General features: G+C 37.5%; 1 protein-coding gene across 2 annotated transcripts in view; it reads left to right on the forward strand.

Moving 5' to 3' along the window:
* The first annotated feature begins 125 nt into the window (after positions 1 to 125).
* ext2 (exostosin glycosyltransferase 2) overlaps positions 126 to 24,497 on the forward strand; it is a 42,840-nt gene continuing 18,468 nt past the window's right edge. Inside the window, exons 1-9 of one of the 2 annotated variants that reach the window (XM_052154318.1) lie at positions 126 to 161; positions 1,274 to 1,614; positions 1,733 to 1,956; positions 2,672 to 2,761; positions 5,027 to 5,143; positions 6,131 to 6,326; positions 7,010 to 7,149; positions 7,269 to 7,362; positions 18,457 to 18,588. In XM_052154318.1, the coding sequence (XP_052010278.1) occupies positions 1,300 to 1,614; positions 1,733 to 1,956; positions 2,672 to 2,761; positions 5,027 to 5,143; positions 6,131 to 6,326; positions 7,010 to 7,149; positions 7,269 to 7,362; positions 18,457 to 18,588 (1,308 nt within the window). In that variant the 5' untranslated portion in view covers positions 126 to 161; positions 1,274 to 1,299. Of the gene's footprint in view, positions 303 to 1,273; positions 1,615 to 1,732; positions 1,957 to 2,671; positions 2,762 to 5,026; positions 5,144 to 6,130; positions 6,327 to 7,009; positions 7,150 to 7,268; positions 7,363 to 18,456; positions 18,589 to 24,497 lie in introns of both variants that reach the window. The other variant, XM_052154308.1, reaches the window with a different exon arrangement.

Raw genomic sequence — 24,497 nt, forward strand, 5'->3', positions numbered from 1 at the left:
ATGCCCATGCGCCCATTTCATGCCCCAAAAATGCTGTCTAAGTAGGCGGCTCTGTAGGTTTCGAGATACATTCACTCTTCCAATACAGCAGGTGACGCTACAGACCTCTTACTAGAAGACTTTACCCGAAGAAGAGAGGAATCAACCCTTTCCTGTCAGCTGTAGGTTTATCAGCAGGAAAATGTGAAATAATTAAGACACACATCTCATATTAAGTCACATCGTACTGGATGAACAACAACAACAAACATTTACGAATTAAGCGTGCTCAGTTGTGAGGCCGTAAACTGGACACAGTGAAGGTTTGGTGATGATTTTATGATGGCTAGCCAACCTGCTAACTTAGCGAGTGTGTTTTGGATTTATTTACTAATCAAGACAGACATTAAGATGCCCAAATATAGACGTTTTTGTTACTAAATATAAGAATTTTTTTATTTAGTACAGCATAAAATGTCAATTGTGTTATTAATTTGAATTAAACGACTCAGTGTAATAACAAATAAGCTGCCACACATAATTTTTTGGGGGTCGTTCCTACAATTCGATGCCTTTACGTTCCCACTTTCCAGTACAAGTTTAGCTAATTCTATGATAATTAAATATAACTAATTTTCCAAGACTATTTATGTTACCTACTGCTGTGGGGCTTTAAGGGCAAACATTTCGTCATGTCCCCAGAGCTTTAAGTCAAACATCTTTGACAAATATAAGTGCTAAATCGTTGAATTTCTATTCCAGCAAAATAATGTTGGAGCTATTTGAAGTGTGCAACTTTAGTTTTATTTATGTATTGTATTTTGAGTTCTATGTGAACATGTAAACATGTATATCTGCTCTGTTAAATTTCAATAAATGTTGAGAGAAACATACATTTATAAGTATGTATGCTAGATATCTTTGACAAATCATGTAGCTGCTAATTTAACCACTGAATGTGGATGATTGACCTCTTTACTTCTTTACACATCATCAGTGTAGAAGTCACTGTCCGAGATAGCACTCAGCAGATCATTGTATTCTCGTGACAGGCCAGTGCTGCTAATGGGGACCCCTTCTTCATCCCCTACTTTAACGAGTCTCTTTATTGATGAAACCTGTAGATGCTTATGAAAGTATGCTTAAGTTTTCAAAAGTTTCAAAGCCAAAATCTCAGCGAATCGTTGGAATGATCCAGTTATTCAGTGTCTGTGAAAACATTTTATGAAATGGTCTGAAATTTATAGATGTATATGAGTGTGTATTTTTTTTTATTTTATTTTTATCTTTGCAGTTGTTTTGGCTCTGGACAAGCTTAACATGTGTGCTTCAGTGAAGTATGGCTCTCGGGGCCCTGTGCTCATCCCCCGCATGAAGACTAAGCACAGGATCTATTACATAAGCCTCTTTTCTGTGGTTTTACTGGGGCTGATCGCAACAGGGATGTTCCAGTTCTGGCCTCATTCCATTGAGTCCTCAGCAGAATGGAGCCTGGACCGCCGCAGTGTCCATGATGCACCTTTGGTCAGGATACCTGGGAGCAGCCCTATTCCAGAGAGGGGTGACCTGAGCTGTCGAATGCACACTTGCTTTGATGTGTATCGTTGTGGATATAATCCCAAGAATAAAATCAAGGTAACCCACTGACAGATACTAAATATTGTGTAATAAATTTATGTTTATGAGTTTGGCTGTCAATGCAGTTTTTCTCTAAACATGCCTTCATCTATTGATTTCATATATTTGTATGCAGGTGTACATCTACCCTCTTCAGCGATTTGTGGATGAAGAAGGGGTCCCCATTAGCAGCACTGGCCTGTCACGAGAATACAATGATCTGCTGAGTGCTATCTCGGACAGTGACTTCTACACTGATGATGTGTCCAGAGCGTGCCTGTTTATACCCTCCATTGATGTGCTGAATCAGAATTCTCTGCGGATTCGGGAGACTGCTCAGGCTCTAGCCATGTTACCACGGTAGATATGCTTATCCTTGAAAAGCTCCAATGCAGTCTCACCTACTAGTGTTTAGGGTTACCGTGGTGTATGGTGTTACTGGTTATACTTGGTACAAGGGACAACATTTTGAATGGAACTTCCAATATCAATACAATTGCCTAATGAATAGAATAGCCTTAAATCAATAATGGTTGCCTAATAAAGAGTTTGCAACCCATGATAAATGTATCAAATTAAACAAGCAGTAATGTATGCATACTGACAGAAGACGTTTAATTGAATGACACAAGAAATGCTGTTAGACACTCAGACATGATCTCGAAGAAATGCACTTTATTATATTTTTTTAAGAACAGATGACAGAAAATCCGTCAAGGTGCGTGTCTGACTCGCTGTTTGTTCAGAGACGTGCAGTCTCATGGAACGTGCCGTGTCAAAGGTTCTCACTTTCTTTGTTTCAGTCTTCTAAAACATTTTTGCAAGAGTAGTATTGTCTATAAGAATGCTGTAAATTACCTCAGACATCTCAGCTCAGGAGGTGCTCGGAGTTCAGTTCGCTTTATTTCCACAGTTCATTGTGAGTGGAACCTACTATGTGTAGGGGCTTCACGCTATTCTCCACGGCATCCACGAATAACTCACCACGTGCCCCACTGAGAGCGAGAACTACATGTTTAACTGATTGTTTGTGACCGGCTTACTGTACTCAGTATGTTTATTAATACATTTACAGTTGGGACAAAGGCATGAACCACTTACTGTTTAACATGCTTCCTGGAGGACCACCTGACTACAACACAGCTCTGGATGTACCCAGAGACAGGTGAGATTTACATTCTGAGCTAATATCTATACTCAAGCTTGATACTTTCCTTTTATTAGGTTTATGGTTATTTACTACATTATTATGGTCCTTAAACAATTATTTATTTATTTTTTCTGAATTGCAGTTCATATACCTTGATATTTCCCAGTTAATTTTTTTCAGTTCTCCAGTTCATTTTGGCAGTCAAAAATGATTGTTTCCACACTGATTGCAAGCCATCCAGATCTGTGGTCTGCTAAGTAGCCTAAAACCCCAGTACACGTAAAACAGTGGCATTCTTTTGTTGGAACACATTATTTAGTGTGTTGATAACAAAATTTTTCATTTTCATTCTCTTTTTTTGGTCAAATTTTTCCACAGTTCATTCTTATAAAAGATGCATTGTTCATCTAGGTGGTTTATGAGTGTGCTTAGTAATCCTTTATGCATAATCCTTTAGTTCAGAATTATCCTTTTGGGGGATTCTTGAACACTGACATTAACCAATGCAATAAATGCTCTCCCCTTTTATTAACCCAAAGATGGAGAGGGAGGATTGAACAGCCTACTAATGGAGTGTTTTTTTTTTTTTTTCCTTGTGGGGTAACCACTTTTGGGGAGAGTAACAACAGTGCTACATTTCTAAGTTTCCACATTATTTACAAAACAGTGGGTTTAAAAAGAGCAAGGTATTTAGAAATGGATTTGTACATATTTCAATCTTGATGACCATAAGGTTCTCTGTAAACTCGGCATGATTCACTTTCAGAAAGTGCCTTTTCCAAGATGGCAACAGTTAGAATTTGTTGGCATGTCATATTGATCTGAGCATTTGACTCTTAGCTGTCCCCTGCATACAGCTGCTTATCCTGTGGGTCCAAACTTTCCAAATGTTGGATCAAGATATAAGCCCAATAAGATATAAGATTTTCAAGATAAATTGATATCGCTGATCACCTTAATTGTCCTTTTACCTCCAATATTCCAATATCATGTCAGTACAGTATGACTGCATTAAAGTGAGAGAAATTAAAGTTGTATTGCCAGAGGGGTTGTATCATACAGTAAAGCATGAGTCATTGGTGTGCGTTTTCATTTCATTCTTGGTCTGAACTGACCATTAGTATTAGGTAGTGTAAGTTTGTGCCATCCTTAGCTTTAAAGTACTAACCAAGGCAATTTAGAAAGGAATAATGAACTGGGTGTAATATGAGCCAGCAGAGGTCAGTGTAGCTCTGGGTTTGAACTTGTGGACATGTCAGCTGTGAACTCATGGGCTTGCAGATGAGTTTTTGATCTCCATATAGTTGTTTACAGCTATTTAGTGCAACATTGCACTATTTTTGTTGTTTATTAATGAGACTGAATCTACTTTCTCACAGTTGTCCAAAACACTTATCAGATTGACTCCGGGCTTCTGCTGCAGTCTGTGTTTGCATTTGTGTATCTTTTTGGCATTTGATCACTCTTGGGTTGAGAGAGACTGTAGGCTAATGCTTGCAAATTGCATTGACACAAAAATCCATTATCTAATTCAGGTATTCATCGATCCCAGCAAGGCCGTTCATTTTCGCAATGTCATTTACTATTTCGCAAACTATTCTTTTAAGATGTGTTTACTCATCTTGATATTTAGATGTACCTTTTTTTTCTAACATGAATTTGATATGCGTGTCATCACCCTAGTGTTTTCCCTAGATCCCAAGATCAAAGATGCATCCGTGAGTAATCATGAAAGAGAAGAGCAAACTATCGCCTAGAGCATGCAGACAAACATAATCTTTTGGTATTTACTGCAACAATGGCCATGGTTCCCAGCCTATTACTTGCATGCTCTTTTGCTTTGGATGGAAAAGGTGAGTTTTATGTACTAGAAAGCCCTAAAATGATGAACACTTATCTGAAACTGTAGGGAATTTCCTGGGCTCATCCAGCTGTGCTCCATTTGGCATGCAGCCTCATCAGAACCAGCTGCCCTTGTGCACATATGTGTGGGGTGAGATAAAAAAGACAGTGTATGTTTGTGTGGCCATATTTGCATCACTCTCTTTACTTGCTCCATTCTCCTTTAAATTGAGTCTTCCCTCAAACGAGCGGCGTTTGAAGTTTTATTGACTCGTTGTAGAGTGAATACGCTAAAGCAAGTCTGTTAAATGCTTCAGAGTGGCATGTTCGCACATTTGTCATGTAAAAGCAGATTAAGGAACAAAGTGTTTTATCTCAGCTCCTTTTGCAGATATGTGCGGCAACAGAGTTGTCATCTTCATTGTATTTGTTTTGCAGAGCTCTGTTGGCTGGGGGAGGCTTCTCCACATGGACTTACAGACAGGGTTACGATGTCAGTCTCCCCGTGTACAGCCCCTTATCTGCTGAAGTGGATCTTCCTGAGAGGCAACCAGGGTGAGATTCTCCTTATCTACTTGGACTTTATTCACTTTCTGAGTTTTATTGAAAGCATTTAAATTCTGTCTTACCTTATTCACCTTCATGTCATTCCAAACCCAATTGGCAGAATGTTATGAACAGACAGCATCAGTCACCATTCATTTTCATTGTATGGGGAAGAAGTTCCAATGTAAGTAAACTGTGGTGTCTGTGACAGAACAGTCTGCTTAACATCTGCTTTTATGTTCCACAGAAGAGAGAAATCCTTACAGGTTTTAGAACAACATGAGGTTATTAAATGATGATATAATTTTTTGGGGGGTGAACTGTCTCTTTTAATGATTGAACTAAATTAAAGGAATATTCTGGGTTCAGTGTAAATTAAGCTCAATCTACAACATCTGTGGCATATTTTTGATTACCACAAAAATTATTTTTGACTTGCCCCTCTTTTTAATAATCGAGGTAACAGTGAGGCACTTACAATGGAATTGAATGGGTCCAATCCGTAAACATTAAAATACTAATTGTTTCAAAAGTATAACCACAAGATGTAAACAACTTGCGTGTTAACATGATATTAGTGTGATAAATTCACTTACTAACCTTTTCTGTGTAAAGTTATATCCTAATTTACAACTTCGTTGCCATGACGATGTAATGTCAACAAACCCTAAAATGACTGTAAATGATGATTTAAACATCTTTACAGCTCAAATAATACAAAAGTTTTAATAGAAGAATTAATGTAAGTGCTTTTTTAAAATTATAAGCTTATAATTTCTGCCTTTTTAAACCCTCCAAAAATTGTCCCCATTCACTTTAATTGCAAGTGCCTCACTGTAACCTCGATTTTTGCTTTTTTAAAGTAAAGGTGGGACAAGTCAAAATAATTTTTTTGTGGTAAACAACATTATGCCACAAATGCTGTTGATTGATCTTAAATTGTATTGAACCCGGGATGTTCCTTTAATAGCATCTTTTAATATATGTTTGGTCCAGGCCGCGTCGCTACTTCATTCTATCATCTCAGACAGCCATCCATAGGGAATACCATTTGGAACTTGAGAGGCTGAAGGAGGAAAATGGGGAGGCCTTGCTCCTCCTAGACAAATGCAGTAACCTATCTCAGGGATTGGCATCAGTCAGAAAACGCTGCTACAAGGGCCAGGTCTTCGACTACCCACAGATCCTACAGGTTGGTGTCCCCATACATCCTTTCATACTAAATGACTATGAATTCTTATTGAATTTAATAAATTAAACTTAAGCAAATACACATTAGCTTATTTTAAATATATTTGTTCCAATATTAGTATCACACCTGAATATTGAAAACCATTTTCTGTTTGCATACTTTATCAACTATTGGATAATTAATTTATAATAACACAATAATCAGTAATTTTGTTGATTGATACTCTTCAGTGCCATGCAGTGTTAAGCTCTCATTACTGATACATAAGAGAGCTTGTCTCAAAAGATGTTAGAGACTTAAAATCTGCAGCCCAACCAGCAGTGATCTTTGCCCCCACAACACATTTTTCTGTTGGTAAAAGCAGTAGAAACAATCTCTGTTCCTGTCCACAATGCTCATCTCCCGTCCAACCCTGTCTAGACAGGAAGTATGCTTATCATCTGGGCTGGGTTCTGCACCACATCTGGGAGACGTTCCACAGTGGGGAGGAGTGGAGGGCGAATCCCTGTGAGAGCATCCCCTCTCCCTTTCAGCACAAAGCCTCTCTAGACATGTTGCACCTTTCATTACAATGCCCTCATGCAAACCACTCACCTAGATCACACTACTGTCTGCATGACTAGAAAGGTTTGGGAGTGTATCATTATTAGAAATAACAAATGTGTCCTCTGTCTGTCCTTTAGGAGTCATCATTCTGTGTGGTTTTGCGTGGGGCCCGTCTTGGTCAGGCCACTCTCAGTGACGTGCTACAGGCTGGATGTGTCCCTGTCATCATGGCCGATTCTTACATTCTACCTTTCTCTGAAGTGCTGGACTGGAAAAGGTAAAAGTGCAGGAAAAAATAACGTAAATCTTTTCATCAATAATATTGCCTTGTCACAGGAGAATTATGGATTTCAAAGTGTATTGAATGAAGTTTCTTTTGTACTTGTGTACTTGCAGGGCATCTGTTGTGATTCCAGAAGAAAAGCTGCCAGAGATGTATACGATTTTAAAGAGTATCCCTCACAGACAGGTGGAGGAGATGCAGAGACAGGTAAGAATGTGATTACGCCATTGAAGAATTTGCATTTGGTGTGTCATCAACATAAGCAGCATTTTACCATCATGGTGGTTGATGGGTCATGATATCGTCACTCAAGGGCTGAAAATAAAAGTGAAGACACTTTCTTTAGTGAAATTAAGTCCAACTCTTTCTGCTAAATCTTGAGCGTAATTACAAATACACTTGGAGCTATTTGTAAAAAAAAAAAAAAAAACATTCCAATAACCCTCAGCTCACTATTACAGTTGCTAAACATTACCAAATGCTGTCCACACCGATGGCTGAGTCACTCTCAGACTAAACGCAAGCAATGCTCTCAGGTTTAATACAGGGTGAAGGCGAGGTTAAATGAGCCACAACCTCTCTTCTACTCTGCGAACATTTTTTATTTTCTTTCAATGGAGTGCTAGCTCCACTATGAAAATAACCGTTAGACAGATGGGTTAATGCCAAAAATAATATTCCTGCAAGTGTGTGCTTTTGATTCTGTCAAGATGAAATTTCTCCTGTCATAGTAAATCACGATGAAAGCTAATTTTAAGTATTAGTGATGTATCTTTATCCAAACAAATTGTTAACCACACACTTTTCTTGAATTTTTATTTCCATACTTCAGTTGTATGCTTATGTTGAAGTGGCATAACCACATGGAATAAATGTAAAGATATGTTTTGGTTCCACTCTGAAATTATGTTTGATTGACCATGGAGAAAAATTTATATTAACAATAATTACTAATTATTGGATACTTATTCTGTTGGCTTTGGCTACTTAAATACTTTCAAGTTCTTCATCTTGATGCTGGATATTTCTGCGTTCCTCTTGTGTGTGAGGGGAATGTTGTAGCTTAGTTACATGGGTGTTGGGGTAGTGTTTGGACTTTGTGTGCAGAAATACTTCTAGCACTGGAATTATGAAATGGCACAAAGCCAGTGTGATATAAGCTCACACTTGAACACATCTTCATCCACTCCTTTCTTATTAGCCTATACTTCCAGACAGCAGACCGATTGTATGGCTGCCATTGTACAAATAAAAAGGTCTTTGAAATATATATTAAAAAAACGAAATCTTTGTTCTTGACCTTTCCAGAAAACAGCTTTTAGTGTATAACATTTTTAAGTGCATAAAATGCCAGTGGCACTTCAATATTAGGCAGAAATGTTATGTCTTGGAAAGCCTTTGTAAGGAATATGTATAATGTATGTTCTTGCATTTCTGACCAATAGAGGGAGCAACCAACTTTAGAGTACGATTTCTAAGTCCAGCCTAGAGTTGCTGAATAGGAACTTTTAAATACTAAGTATTTGCATAACTGATTGATATTGATTGATATGTAGAATACATGCTAAATTGCTACTGGCTCTTTAAGACTAGCGGCATCAGCCAGTAAGCGCATATAACAAGAGAAGACGTGTCACATTTCTTTAGCGCATCCATGTGTGATTAGAATTAAATGTTACTTTTTTTGTTGTTTTTAATCAGCATCTGTGTAAAAAAACAAAAAAAAACAGAAAGGGTATTAAAAGAGACATATCGATCCGTGGATCTCGTGCTTTGGTCACAGAGATCCCTTTTAAACCAAACTTTTACTCTCAACACTCAGTGAAAGTACCTCTGAGCTAATAATTTCTTCTGCACTATACCACTCAATCACTGATGAGTGCAGTTTGAACATTTACTAGCCAGTGGCTAATCATAGACCTTTTTAGTCACTTAGTGTAAAATTTGGTTGCACATGCGAGTGGTTTACTTGCATTATAGAGGGTTGCCACATAAAGTGAAAGATCGATTTTGGGATTTAAGAATCGATATTGAGATCGTTCAAACGAAGATCGTGATGCATTGGAAAATCGCTATTTTCCCACAGCCCTACTTGTCAAGTCATCTCTCCCAACTCAGTCTTTGACTATGTGTCATTTTGCATTGATGGACAAAATCAAGAGCAACAACACCATTTAACTGATAGTTTCTTCTGATTAAGTAGCACTGATTTGGGCCAATGTTTTTTTTCTAACAAGATATGTTCTAAAAAGCTTCAAACATTTTAAATGATTAGTTAACCGTGAAATTAAAATTCTGTAATAATTTACTCACCCTTAATGTCAGTCTACAAACCCTGGCAAAAAATTTTGGAATCACCACACTAAGAGGTGTTCACTCAACTTTTTACCTTTGTAGCAAATAAGCAAATCACAGATATGACACACAAATGTTTTAGTTTAATAGCTGAACATTCTGACCTCGTAAAACATCCCACAAACATATGTAATTACATTATTTTAATGAATGGCATATTTTTTTTCCAGATCAGGTAGAGGAAAAAATAATGGGATCACTCAATGTTGAGGAAAAAAATTATGGAATCACCTTGTAATTTGCATTTCTAAAACAAATACCGGCACAAGTCGGTAATCTGCAGTTAAATGAGAGTGCCTGCAGACCTTAACGAGCTGTTGGACTTGGCTAATTGAAAGGAAACATGGCCCCAACAAGAGAGTTGTCAATTTAAACAATGGAAAGGATTATAAAACTCCAAGGAAATCCAACACACAGGATTTTCAGAATGGTAATCCATCTTGCCACAGAGCAAAGAGTGGTAAAGCTTTTCTTCAGGAAAGGCATATCAGCTCAATTACTTGGCCAGCAAACAGTCTGGATCTCAATTTGATTGAAAATTTATGGTGGAAATTCAAAAAAATTGGTCCATGACTAGGCTCCATCCTGCAAAGCTGATCTGTCAATCGCTGCTCGAGAAAGTTGGAACCAGCTTGATGGTGAATATTGTTTTTCATTAGTGAAGCCCATGCTTCAAAGAATTCAGGCTGTCATAAAAGCCAGAGGAGGAGCAACAAAGTACTAATTGTGATTGATGATGAGGATTCAATAATTTTTCCCTCAACGTTGAGTGATTCCATAATGTGTTCCTCTACTTGATCTGGAAAAAAATATGCCATTAATAAAAATGTTATTTAATTTGTTTGAGGGATGTTTCAGAATGTTCAGTTATTAAACAAAAAGTGTTTGGTTTTTTTGTCCTATCTGTGATTTGTTTATTTGCTATGAAGTAAAAAAGCTGGGTGAACATTCTCTAAGTGTGGTGATTCCATAAATTTTGCCAGGGGTTATAAACCTGTCTGGCTTTCTTCACACAGGCACAAAGGAGAAGTTTCTAGAATGTAGTTGCTGGTTGTTTTTCCTGTGCAAATTCGAATAAATTTGAAGCTTATATTTGCACTAAGGCCTTCAAGCTTCAAAATGGACCCCAAAGCACCATAAAAGTATCATAAATGTAGTCCATATGAGTTGCACGCTATAATCCATGTCTTCAAAAGGCATATGATGCTTTGTGTAATGAATACACCAAAATTTAAGTAAGGATTTACTAATAATCTTCCCCTGCAGTGAGCTTTTAACCACTATGACCAGTAAGTTGAACTCAAGAACCAGATCAGACTGATTTGTGAACAAATCATTCAGACCAAGCATGAACAGGATCAACCAATTCTGACTCAAAAGAACAAATTGGACATCAATACTTATCTCATAAAAGCTTTCCTTTTGTGTTCCATGGAAGAAAGTAAGTCATGTGGCTTTGGAACAACCTGAGGGTGATTAAATTGACAAAATTAAAATTTTTGGATGACCAGTGATTTAACCATGATCCAGTCTGGCTTCCTGCCCTACATAGTGTGCTGAAGAGGACCCCGTAGAGCAGCGGTCACCAATAAGCGGACCCAAGCTTAGTTCCATACGGACCACGAGATAATGATAACGGTTGGCCTATCTTAACGTTTCTACCGTTTTAGTGTGCAGTGCATCAAAACAATGGAGCTATGCACACCACAAGCACTCAGGGGTGATCAGAAAAATATATATAATCTTTTTCTTAAGCACCGAACATGCTTAATTTCCTGCGTGCATGTAGATATACACTAGGCATCGCATAAAGCCTGATTAGGCTACGTAGAGTTCCACGTGCGGTTATTTTAACAATAGCAGGGGAGACGCGGTGTGCAGCGATGTAGATGTAGACTGGCATCTTTTGCTAAAACACACTGCAGAAAAGGAGAATAAAGCAAAGTGAAAATATCTTCATCTGTCTGATAAATGACTTGGGCAGTTCAGATAAAGCAGGTTTGTGGTAGGACAAGTTCATATGTCACCTTTTTAGACTAACTTTTTCCTGTCTAAATGTAGCTTCATTAATCAGCATGTTACGTGCCTTTCAACAAACAGTTTTTTGTTTTAATTTTGTGAAAATGTCATAACCTCTTGTTGTTAGGTTTAATTAATAGAAATGATTAGTTAGCCTGCTAATAGAGATATCTGCTTCTGATGAGAACGTTCCGCATTATATATATTTCGTTTATTGTGATTTAGATTCTCACTTTAGGAAAATATAAAAATGGTCCACTCAGACATTTTTGTTTTCACTCAGGGGTTACCCCGTAATCACCGTACAGTAACCTATGTATTCTCTGTTAAAAGTACTCCTATGTCCCATACATGGGTATCTGAATTTTAAAATAAATATTCAGAATGTAAAATATTTTAACACAAAAGCTAGACTGCTGTCACCCAGCTTGAAAACAAATGTTGATCGTATCTTATAATATTAATATCCAAGTGCCTTTGACTAATGCACTCTGAAATACATTAACCTAATCTTTGGGTAGAAAAGATCCCTCACACCCCACTGCTTTGGCTTTGTCTTTATCTTTGTCTCTGGGCCAGCGTCCTCATCTTTGCTTTGAAGAGACTATTTTGATGGTTTCATTTTTTTCTTTTACATAGTAGTAGTGCTGCCAATGTGGAAAGTTATAATAACTATAAAAAATAAATAAAAACAACAACATAATTTCAAAGACATACTGACTACTGACACCGTGCAATTTATTATTTTCCAGACCTTTGCTAGGAAGGAAAGGTAGAGACCGGACCTCTGGAAACTTTAATTGAATACCCCTGTCCTAGAGCATTGTTTGGGTCAGCCTCCTTGAATAGATCACATGTGTGCCTTATTAAAGGGGTTTAGAGTCTGAGGTTTTCAGTTCAAGTCAGGGCTGGGTATCGCCAGCCACTGCACAATACGTATTGCAATATGTCACGATTCGATATATAGCGATACATCATGATATCATAGTTAGATTTAGCTTTTTTTTTTGGGGTATAGTTCAATTATAATGTCCATTTTGCTTGCATACAGTATGAAAGAAATGCTCTTTCAGCTAATGCTGTTATTCGTTATACAGGGGACCTTCTAACTTGTTAAATTACAGACATATACATTTTACAAAATTTATTTAATCATTCGTTTTTCATCATTTTGGTGACAGTCTAGCCTTTTTTTTTTATTTATTTATTTATTTAGTCCTTGTATTACATCAATAGACATATAGAACAAGTGCTAAAATGGTACTGCCTCTAAGACCTGTGGCAGGGACTTTGAAGGTGGGTTTGTATGAATGGCACCTTTAAAGCATCCATGCTATGTGTGAGTTTAGAATTAAATGTTTCTTTTGTTGTTTTGAACAGAAAGGATATTAAGAGACATTATTCAGCAACAAATGGTTTACTTGGATCTAGTCTTTGGACTCGCATTGCACAGAAAGAGTCAAAACTTTTACACAGAGCAATCAGTGAAAAGATCTCAGTGCTGAACTTCTATGCCACTACACCACTCAAACACTGGTGAGTGAAACATTACCGTACAGTGGCTAATCACACACATTTTTTTGTAGCAAAAAAAGTATTTACGCACATCTGATTTTTGGGGATTGCAGATAGAAAGAAAGAGCTATCTTGGCATTTTAAGAATCGACATTGGGATTGTGCAAATGAAGATAAAGTATAAAATAAAAGCTTTTGTCCGACCCTAGACCCATATGCGTAAGAGAGGTCCACGCATGTCCATGAGAGAAACCATGAATCCTGCAGGATCAGTTTGTCTCTTTCACTCCTCATAAAAGCATCTGACTGCACTGAAAATATCACGATACATGGATCTAAGTATCGATACAATATCGTGAGAAAATCGCAATATATCGATATTTCATTGTATCGACACAGCCGTAGTTCGAGGGCAATGGTGCTGTAATCCTGTCTGAGTACTGGAGATGCTCAACATGGAGTTTGTGTGCTTGTTTTACTAATTGTAGCACACATTACTTTCACCAAGTTGTCATGTTGCATTTGCAGCACATTGAAGGATGTTAACATTTCTTTGCATGGCAGTTACTATAGCAGCGATTATAGAACTTTATATTAAACCATTGTTCTGCATAATAGGAATGTAGATAGAGGATTTTTTTGTGAATAACCTTAAGTGTGTCAGAAGTATCTTATACCAGCCAGTGCTTTCTCTTCTCTCCTCGTAAAAATTCTTGCAAGTGTTCAAATGGGTTTGGTTCAGCGCTTGGTGGGTGCGGTTTTCTCTGCCTCCTCCTGGTCGGAAAGGAAACTTTCATCACAAGCTGATTTATGGGCGACTGCACTCCCCCTGGGATCAGAAAGTCTTTTTAAATAATCTTCTCTCAATAAAAAGAAAAGCTGTTTTTGCGTTGTTATATTTCTTCAGTGTTTTAGAGCCATGCCCGTGGGGGCAGTGAGAAGGGGAAGTGACAGCACTCATCTAATGTACCCTGAGTTCTATGTGGGCAATATGACAACAAATGCATTAGTCATTAAAACGATGTGCTGCACTGCAAAAGACAATATAAATCATGAAATATCATTGCTGTAGTGAGTTGAACTCATTTAAGTGAGCATAGCTGAATAGATGGATTCACCCAAAAATGAAAATTCTCATAATTGTGAGAACTTGCATTGTTTACTGATGTCAAGATTTTTGATGACAAATTACTTTTCAGGTTTTCAGCAAAATCGTATGCCTTCAGAATACTTGCAATATGATGCACGAGCCCTAGGGACTTCTTTTATAATGCTCTTTTAAGCTTTGTAGTGAGTCGCTATCAACTGCCATTGAATTGAAATTGCGTCCCTGGATTTTCATTAAAATCCTTTGTGTTCTGCATAAGATAGAAAGTCATACAGGTTTGGAATGACATTAGGGTAAGGAAATTATGACAGTTGTTATTTTTGATAACTATTCCTTTCATTTGCTTGCACAAACCTCTTTGCTTGCACAAGCCTTTAGTTTGTCAAAATACTCAACATCACTTTGTTAGAATAAAGACCATTCAGTCTGTATCGTTGTTCAGTAATTGGCACGGCAAAGTGAAGCAAAGCCATTATTCTTACTTTTCGAAACTTAGCCTGGTCTCATTTGACACTTTGTAGTTGGGTCTAGTCTGACACTGTTTGCGGTCAGGCCAGGTAATGAGGCTGCCCTCAGCATGCACTTGGTTGTCCCTGTTAAAATCTGCAGGGTCACGCAGGACCAAGAAGTGTGGAGCTGGGCCACTGCGGCATGGCGCCTCCAAGCAGGAGATAGCACTGTTTTATGGGTAATTAACTATTATGTGCTCTTCACCCCTCTCTGTTGGAGCTTTGGGTTTGTTAATGGATCGGCAGTGGAGGGTAAAGACTGTGTTCTTTTAGTGAAAGGTTATTTATTTTTATTTTTAATTGGTGAATAATACAGTTTACACAAAGGTATTGTAGTAATAATTTTTTTTTCTATGTTAATGTTCAAAATGATGTTGAATTTAGACCAGTTACCAGAATTTTGTAGTTACTGATTACTATAGAAATTAATTAGAAGATTTATACTAGAATTTGCTTGAAGACTCTATGGCAATATTAGCTTTCTGCACAAATAAAAAAAACAATGGTTGGGAGCTTTTATCTTGTATCATTTGAATTGCCTTTTCTTAAATGATTATTTCACATAAAAATGAAGATTATCATAATTTACTTGACCCTCATGTCATTCCAAACCTGAGTTTGTTTCTTTTGTGAATACATTTTGAATTATACTGGTCACTCTTTTCCCATCAATTTCAATGAAATAAGGCTTTCAAGATTCAAAAAAGGAGGCTGATGAGAAGTAGTTCTTCGTTCAGGGGTAAAACTAAACAGCTGTGCAACAGTATACTGTTTTCAAATGTTCAGACACATTTCTTATGAAGTATATCTGGTTCTTTAAGCACCATAAAAGTATCATAAAATTTGGATGAACATGCCAAGAGGTGGATGCTAGTCAAGAATTTAAGTTAATAGTAAGTTGCTATGAGTTTTTGTTTGTTGCTCACGCATAGCCATTATACTTGGAATATAGCAAATGGTTTCATACTTATGATGCCTTTATTAGGGGTGGGTAAAAATATATATTTTCTGATGCATCGCAATATTCATTTGAACAATCTTGATATCGATTCTCAAATCTCTTTGCACAGCCCCCAAGATCAATCTTTTTCTCTTCGCACAGCCCCCAAGATCAGTCTTTTTCTCTTTGCACAGCCCTCAACAGTGAGAGGAAATCACTTGCATTTGCAACCAAATTTCACGCCTATACACAGATGAGCCAAACAGTTATGACCACCTGCCTAATATGCTGTTGGTCCTCCAGATACCGTCAAAACAGTGCTGACCTGTGGTATCTGGCTCCAAGACATTTGCAGCAAATCCATCAAGTCCTTTTATTTGCGAGTTGGAGCCACCGTGGATTGGACTTGTTGGTCCGGCACATCCCACAGATGCTCAATCATATTGAGAGCTGGGGAATTTGGTGGATGGGGCAGCACCTTGTTTCCGTCATCATGTTCCTCAAACCATTCCCAAACAATGTGTGCAGTGTGGCAGGGCACATTATCCTTCTGAAAGAGGCCACTGCCATCATGGAATACCATTGCCATGAAGGGGTGTACCTGGTCTGCAACAATGTTTAGGTATGTTGCACGTGTCATGAATGGCCGTACCCAGGTTTCCCAATAGAACATCACCAACAAACACTCTGTTGCCGGTTTTTGGTTTGTCCCTCCTTGTGTCCGTGTCAGTAGGTAATCACCACTGCTGACTGGGAGCACCCCACAAGCCTTGCCTTTTCAGAGATGCTCTGACCCAGTCCTCTTGCCATAACAATTTGGCCCTTGCCAAAGCCGCTCAGATCTTTGCTCCTACCCATTTCTCCTGCATTAAACACGTTGATTATGAGAACTGATCTAATCTACCCAGACCTTGATATTTGGCCTTGTTAGGAGATGATTAGCATTATTTACAACACCCGTGGGTGGTTATAATGTTATGGCTAATCAGTGTATTTAGCAACTGGCTGATCAATGTTCAGATTTTACTTACCAGTGATCTTGTAGTATAGTGGTGGAGGGATCAGTAGTGAGATCCTTTCATGTTAAGTCAAGTGGTTTTTATTGTCGTTTCAACCATATACAGTTAGTACAGTACACAGCAAAACGAGACAACGTTCCTCCAGGACCATGGTGCTACATAAAAACAACAAAGGACCAACATAGGACCACATGAGACTACACAACAAAATAAAATACCTATATAAACTACCTATATATACCTATATAAAGTGCACGTGCAAACGTGCAAAAAGTACAGGACAGTACAACAAATTACTGACAATGAACAGGACAATAGACAGTGCAGCGCCGACTAGTACTCAGTAGTGCAAAAAGATGACAGTTTCTAAAAATGTAAACATAACATACTATGAGATAGTGTTCTATGCACATAGCAGTTATTGAGGTAGCAGACAGTTATAAAGTGACAGTAATTAAAGTGCAACTCAGGACACGTGTGTGTCAAACCAGTCTCTGAGTATTGAGGAGTCTGATGGCTTGGGGGAAGAAGCTGTTACACAGTCTGGCCGTGAGTCTTGGACCAACCAAGATGGCGGCTTGTTGAGAGTACTTGCTGCTTGTTGAGAGTAGAAGGTGTTCTGTATAATATAATAGTGTGTCCAAAGAAAAGATCCACACATATATCATTGAATAATCAAGAGAACAAAAAAATTAACATTTAACTCTAAGCATGAATATAACGGATGAGGCAAAGAAGCCATTCGAGTTGCGCTCATCTTGCAATGAGATGCGCTCATTTATAGCGCATCTCAGTAATGGTAGTTTTCTTAGCGAGAGTGCAGGTTTTTAGCACTTGTTCATCAAATCACTGTAAATACTTGTAAAAAGTACAAATTATGCAATTAAACAATAAACATGTAACAAAATAGAATATATGCAATATATCATATTTATTGATTCAAAACATGGATTTGTTGATTTTTAAAAAGCTAACGTGACAAAAATTATGAAAAATGAATGAGATAAAATTAGTAAAATGTATATTTTTGTAATATACCTAGAAGGTCCCTTGTATACTCAACAGCATTAGCTGGGAGAGAATTTCTTTCATATGTCAGTAAAAGGGACATTGTAACTGAAATATACCCATATGAATCAGTATAGAACAGAATCTGAATCTAATTGAATTGGGAAATCTGTCTCAATAACCAGCCCTAACCTTTAAAATGCTTTTGTGTCCTTTTTGAAGCTCGAAAGGTTCAGCCCCATTCATTTTAACTGCATGAAATTATATTCTTTATTTGTATTTTTGTGTTCTGCATTAAAAAGAAAGTCATGCAGGTTTTGAACAACATGACGGTGAGTAAATGATGACAGAATTTGTATTTTTTAAGTTAAGCAGTACTATACAGTACCAATAAATTCACAAAATTGGCATTACATTGGAGCACATGAAGTAGAATGACCTGACCTTTGCCTTTAAACTTTAGCTGCAGTCTCGGTGCCACTTGAGTGGAAAAGTTAAAAGACTGATAGTCTAAAGGGCTCATAACAGTCTGGAATGGTCCCTGCAGTCATGTCATCAGGCTTTAATGGGCTGTTTTGCCTTTGAAAGTGTGTAGGGGTCATAAAGGCAAGAGCAGGATGGTAGGAATAAAGGGATATAAAAGGCTTTATCGTTTATCTTTGGTTTGCATCTTTCATATGTTTTTTATGTGTATATATATATATATATATATATATATATATATATATATATATATATATATATATATATATATATATATATATATATTTCTGTTTGTCTGCTCTTCCTTCAAAATATTGATATTCCATGTCATTCTTTGTTCCCTAGGCCCGCTGGTTCTGGGAAGCTTATTTCAGCTCCATGAAGGCTATTGGCATGACGACACTCCATATTATTAACGATCGCATCTACCCATATGCAGCTCGCACCTATGAAGAATGGAACAATCCTCTTATTATTGTAAGTAACCGTTTTGGTCTCTTTTAAAGTGAGTAGTACTCGGCTGGTCATGTTTCCCTCTCAGAGAAATGTAAAATAAAACTGCTTTTATTAGGCTACTGCTATGAGTCTTAATCTCATTATCATTTTCACTTATTTTTCATTAGTGCTCATTTGTTTGACCAAAATTTTAGTGAAGTGCCTGTTGACACCAAGTTGTCAGAAGCCATAAAACGTTTTGCACCAAAGCAATTGACACAGTCAATGTTGAATTTTCATTATTAGCATGTGTTTATTTGTCATTTAAACAATAAAACAACAGATCATTGCAGTTTAATATTGTTACCTTCTGTGAAGTTAAATAGAGAATGAATGTGCTTTATTCTATAAATTTGGATTTGGTGTGAATAGGTTTTTACTCAAGTGCAGAATCAGTATATGGTCAGTATCAGGTATGATAGATAATATGATTTTTGTTTTCTTGTAAATAGTGCACTATCCTCATGTCTTGCAGACACAATTTGAGTTAGGTAACATGTATCTTTATCAACAGGGCAGTTGTTTTGCTGAAAATTCTAAATTTTCCATTAGATTTTGAGCTGATATAGAGTTCAGGCTTTAAATTGGTTGACAATTTATGGATCTCTATACATCTGAAAGTGAGCTCTTGATAAAGAAGTGGACCTGTACTTTCCAGCACTGTGTTATTTCGCAAGGCGTCATCCTGGTGGCAGCTGACAGCTTGGCAAAAGACATTTATGCAGAGGGTGCATTAACCAGCAGTGGTAGAATCTGTCTTGGTCTGAGCTTTATAATGCTGAAACATCTCATGAAGGGCCACTCGCCTGCCAGTCAGCCCTTTATGAAGCATAGAGCACAGATCAGGGCTCCAGACTGCGACTAAAATGGTAGAGAATTGCGAGAATAATTTAAAATCTAGACAGCGACAGTCAAGATGTGTGCATTCATATGCGGTTTCGTCAGATATCATCTTGTGAGTTATTGAATACATCTTTAGAGTACCAGTGTGTCTCGCACCACTTTTTACCCTTTCTGTTGATGATATGAGTTTGCTGGCTGCACGCAACAACAATCACAGTGCGAGCCATGATGTCTGATTCATGAACAAATTACTTTTGAACCGGGTCTTTATAATGAATCACCCGACAAGAGCTCGTTTGAATTCAGGAGCTCAAGTTAGCAGTGTGAAGTCGAGTCGCTTTCTCAGCGAATCAACCATCACAACTGAGAGCACAGACATTTCAAAATAGCACTCCCATGTGTATTTCGGGCTTCTTTATAATTATATGTTCCGTGTTATGTTCCAAATGTTTTTTTCTTGATTATATAGATTGGAATTAGAGTAGCACAATAAACTTCATATGGGATTTCATTCAATTTACACTCTTGTTGTCTGTGTCTGGACCAGCTAGTCACAGTAAAGAAAGAATAAGATTTTTAAAATGTTTTATATATATATATATATATATATATATATATATATATATATATATATATATATTTGTGATGTAAGATCCAGCTTTTGATACTTAAGACCTATGTTATACCTGTTATGTAGAATATGAAGGGCAGTACAAATATAGAAAATATCTTTTAACTTATATTTGTATATATTCTGCAAGGGGTGTGAAAACTTTTGAGACAAAAGGGGAATGCAAATGTGTGCACTCAACTATACAGTATATGTATTAAACACCTGATTAATGCTCTAACAGCTGTCTTTGGCTTTCTATCTCGCTATTGAACAACAATCAAAATCGAGCTATTCTGTGATGTGGCAACTTAAACAGCCATTTGGCTCCTAAATGTTTCAGTTTAGGAGCCAATGGCTCCTTAGTAATTATTTTAGTCTGGAGCCCTGCGGATCCCAACTTAGAGACTCACTCATTTCACAAATGCTGCCTTTGCAGTATGCGGTCAAAAATCCCAACATTCCAAGATTATTTTGTTCTTGACCTCATCTCTGATTTTGTATGCAGCCAAAAGAGAGACCAGGAACAGGAGCATGCAGTTTGTTAGGAGTTCCTCCTGATGTTGTCATCCTTGGTCAGTTCTCATCTTCTCGCTATCTACAGTCAGCTCATTTACATAGACACCAGAAAGCCATTTATTGCAAGAAAGCTGATTAAGACTTGAAAGCAGCATTCCTGTTTACATGTGCTGTGTTAGCAGCTTTCTCTTTACCCCCATATTCAGGTGGCTCAGTCAGTAAGATGCTTTCTCCACAACTACATAAATTAACATTTGTGTTAATGGCGAACATGGTGTCTGAAGACGACTTTGCTATTTTTTTATTCTCTGGTGTTTCGATTTATTTCTAGATATGCCAGAGTTGTTTCTGTGTTGGTTTTCTTAACTTTCCATTGTAACCTACTGTGGAATTGCACTGCAATAGTGGGGTTTCCCTCTTATGTCAAACTCCTGGATTCCCCCAATGTACTTGAACGCATATAAACGGACATGAGGGACAGTAGTTATTTTTAATGGTGTGTATAATTTGGTGTAGTTTATAGTGTGTCCATTAGTTGGCTTGTTGATGTGGGGCTGCATCTTATTATGCTTATTGACCCTTCACTAAGCTCCACCCACTTGGTTACCACTGCTCACTCTTACAAGTTTTGCAGAACTTCCCATTGTAATGAATTTGAGATTGTCCTGAACAGCACGATTTTTATAGCAAAATATTCTCATAAACTAAATTGATAATAATCTTATTTGGAGTAGAATGTAAAGCATATTTATCTGACAACTTTTGTAAACTAAATTGTTAAATTACACTTGATTGAAAACTGTGGAGACTGTGAATCAGAATTAAGTTAAATGATTATCAGAATCACTTGAAAGGAGAACAAGACCATTTGATGGCAATACACACCTGATAACGGTAGTGTTCTATTTATAGCATAACTGCTATTAATGTAATTAACTCTTTATTAACTATCGCCTTTATTAAGACCTAAATCAATACTTACATTTTTATTTATTAGCTTTAATTTACCTTAGAGCAAATATAGGTGTCCTTGCTGACGTTATACATGTTCCTTGGGGAATGAGAGCTGACAGTTTAATCCATAGCATGCATTTCTCAAGATTTATTTAAAGATGTTAAAAAAAGAATGAAAAAACACAGCGAAAGCATCCACTCTATAGGTACCTTGTGTCACTATTGCAAGTGGCCCAGCAACAATGTTTTTTTAAATTCTTTGTTAATTTCTATCAAATTCCACTTGGCTCAACCACTCTTTACTCTTGTTGGGGAAAAAAGCGCTTGTAAGAGAAATGGTGCATGGCAACAGTTCCTGAGATAGGATTGGTCCGGAACACTTTTAATTTGGGGCTTAGCAAAGGGTCAATTATGCTGTTCCATGCATATGCACACTCTTAAAAAATATATATATATATATATATATATTTTTAAATCAGAACGCTGCTTATGTGTTTACATGTCCACAAAAGCCATGTTCTCCAGGAGAAACCTAGGTGTGTAAAACCTTTCTCTTAATCCCATAAGCAGCATAAGGAAAATGACGTTCGTGTTTACATGAAACCCAAAACCCTGAAAAAAAATCTTAAGTGCTTGTAAACAGGTTCGAAGATCTAACGGAGGGATCCGGACCCACAAGAGGCTAATTGTCCTGCCTCTGTCTTCTGGCCGCTTTAGTGTTACAGGAGAGATTAAATACTTTCTCGATATTTGGTAAAAGCACACCGAGCAGAATTGGAGAAGTACATAAATCTAGTGCATTTCTTGTTCTGCTTTCCTACATCCACCGTGACTTAATTGAAAGCACATTTCTCCAGCACTGCCTTTTGAGATGTTGTCAGTACAGGCATCTTTTTGTGCTTGAGTTCTAAGGGAACTTAAACCCAGCCTGTGCTAAGCAAATGAATGCTTTATGTTCCATTGTACATTTATTATCTGAGAAGAATTATTAGCATCACTTGTTTTTGGGGCACCAGTTCAGCCTTTTAAGTGCTTAAATAACAGGAAAAGGTAAAGGAGTGTAATGTATTTTTTCAGCTACTTACACCCTGTGATTGTAAACATGTATTCGTCTAATGTCTATGGCACCTTCTTTCCTGCATTGAAAAGAAGGCAGACTCTGTTCATCTTTTTTGAGGGACTAAAGTAAAGCAACGTGACCCCTGCCAATTCCAGACAGTCCAAATCTGCAGGAATCTGCTGCCACTCCTGCCAATTAGAATGCAGCTCTTATTTTAGCCCAGTCTCTGTCAATCAGCTTCAATGAGAATCTGGAGGTAAATGTTCAGCGGACTCAGCCTTTGCAATTGAACAGGCGTCCACGTTTTCATCTGGGTTCCATTTTCGACTAATCCCAAAGCTGTACTAGTATGATCCCAGCTGCAAGAATCACCAAGCCCACATGAAACGGCCTGCAATCCCTCATTGTCACTCAAGCCGCCTGTATATCCACCTTTTACTTGTGACAAAAGAATACTGGTTCCCAATAACAAGCTCGTCGTGTGTGATTATACCCAACGCCCACATTTTCATATCTATGATAAAAACGGCCCTGTCATTAGGGGATGGAATTCCACAGAGAAATTAAGAGAGTCAAAGGGGACTTTTGGCAAAGTATTTCAGACTTTGGAGAGTCTGTTCTTATCGAATGCTGCTGATTTTGGTTTGTGCAAATTAGGGTTGCAGCGGTATACCGGTTTCATGGTATATCACGGTTTGAAAATTGACGGTTATCATACCATGTACATTTGCTTATCTACGGTATTGAGAACCGGAAAATGCAACCGGATGGAGAATCTCACATGAGCACACGCGCGCAGTAGAGAAAGTGTCTGAGAGAAGCGAGAGGGTCTGACATGAGTGTGTGTGTGTGTGTGTGAGTTAAGCAGTTTTCTCAACTGGTCTATTCGGACTGGGGACAGCAGGGAAAGAGCAATGCCAGCATTGGATATTTCATTTAACTTGCATTGGGACCTAACGCGTCTCCACAAGCGTTTAACATGCTCAGGGTTGCCAGATAAGAGACGAAACACCCCCAGTTTGAGATTTAAACTTGCGCAAATTGGAAATATTCCGCCTAATGTTATACTTATTTTGTGCAATCTGGCAACCATGCACGTCTCGCTTTCTCCTTTGAACAAACTTAGCAATCTGTAGTGCAACATTCTGCTCAAGGAAAAGTGTTATACAGCTACTCTGTGTCCATTCTTGAGGCTGCTTGTGATGATTGGTGCTACTAATTTTGCAGGTAAACCTTCTCATTGATTAAATTAAATATAAAAGTAGATCTCGCCATCATTGACACACGGAGGGGTAATCATTGACATGCGAGCAAAAGCAAGCCAGAGACAAATATGTAAATGTATTTTTTATTTGTGCAATTTAGAAAAGTTGAAGTCCCTTCACACCTGTATATTAATCTAACTCTTGCAGTTTTCATTTATCATATTCATGCAGTTGTGTTATTCAGTTGTGTGCTGAAAGTCAATCCATCGAGGAGACCCGCATCATGACTCTTTTAGCATGTAAACTTTGCGACAAATATTACAATTTCTATAAAAAAAAAAAAATAATTTTTTATTATTATTATTAAAACTGAATAATAAATTAACAGGGAAGTAGAGATGGCAAAAGAAATTTATAATCTCCGCCTTTATTCAGATTTTTAATGCCTGATAGAAAAGTATCTATCTTTGTAGAGCAATACAATACTTTAGGCAATTGCAGAATAGTCCCATTAGTCACAGATACACTTCAGAAAATTGAGTACACAACTATTCCTGGGCTTAAAAGATACAAAAACCAAATCAATGCAGAACATTGTATCTCAAAAGCAATACAATGTGGCCCCCTATTAACAGCCCGATGTGGCCCCTTTAACAAAATAGTTAAAAATATTAATAATTACACACATCACCTTTACAAA

The sequence above is a fragment of the Xyrauchen texanus genome, chromosome 2, assembly GCF_025860055.1.
Source record: "Xyrauchen texanus isolate HMW12.3.18 chromosome 2, RBS_HiC_50CHRs, whole genome shotgun sequence".
Classification (NCBI taxonomy): domain Eukaryota; kingdom Metazoa; phylum Chordata; class Actinopteri; order Cypriniformes; family Catostomidae; genus Xyrauchen; species Xyrauchen texanus.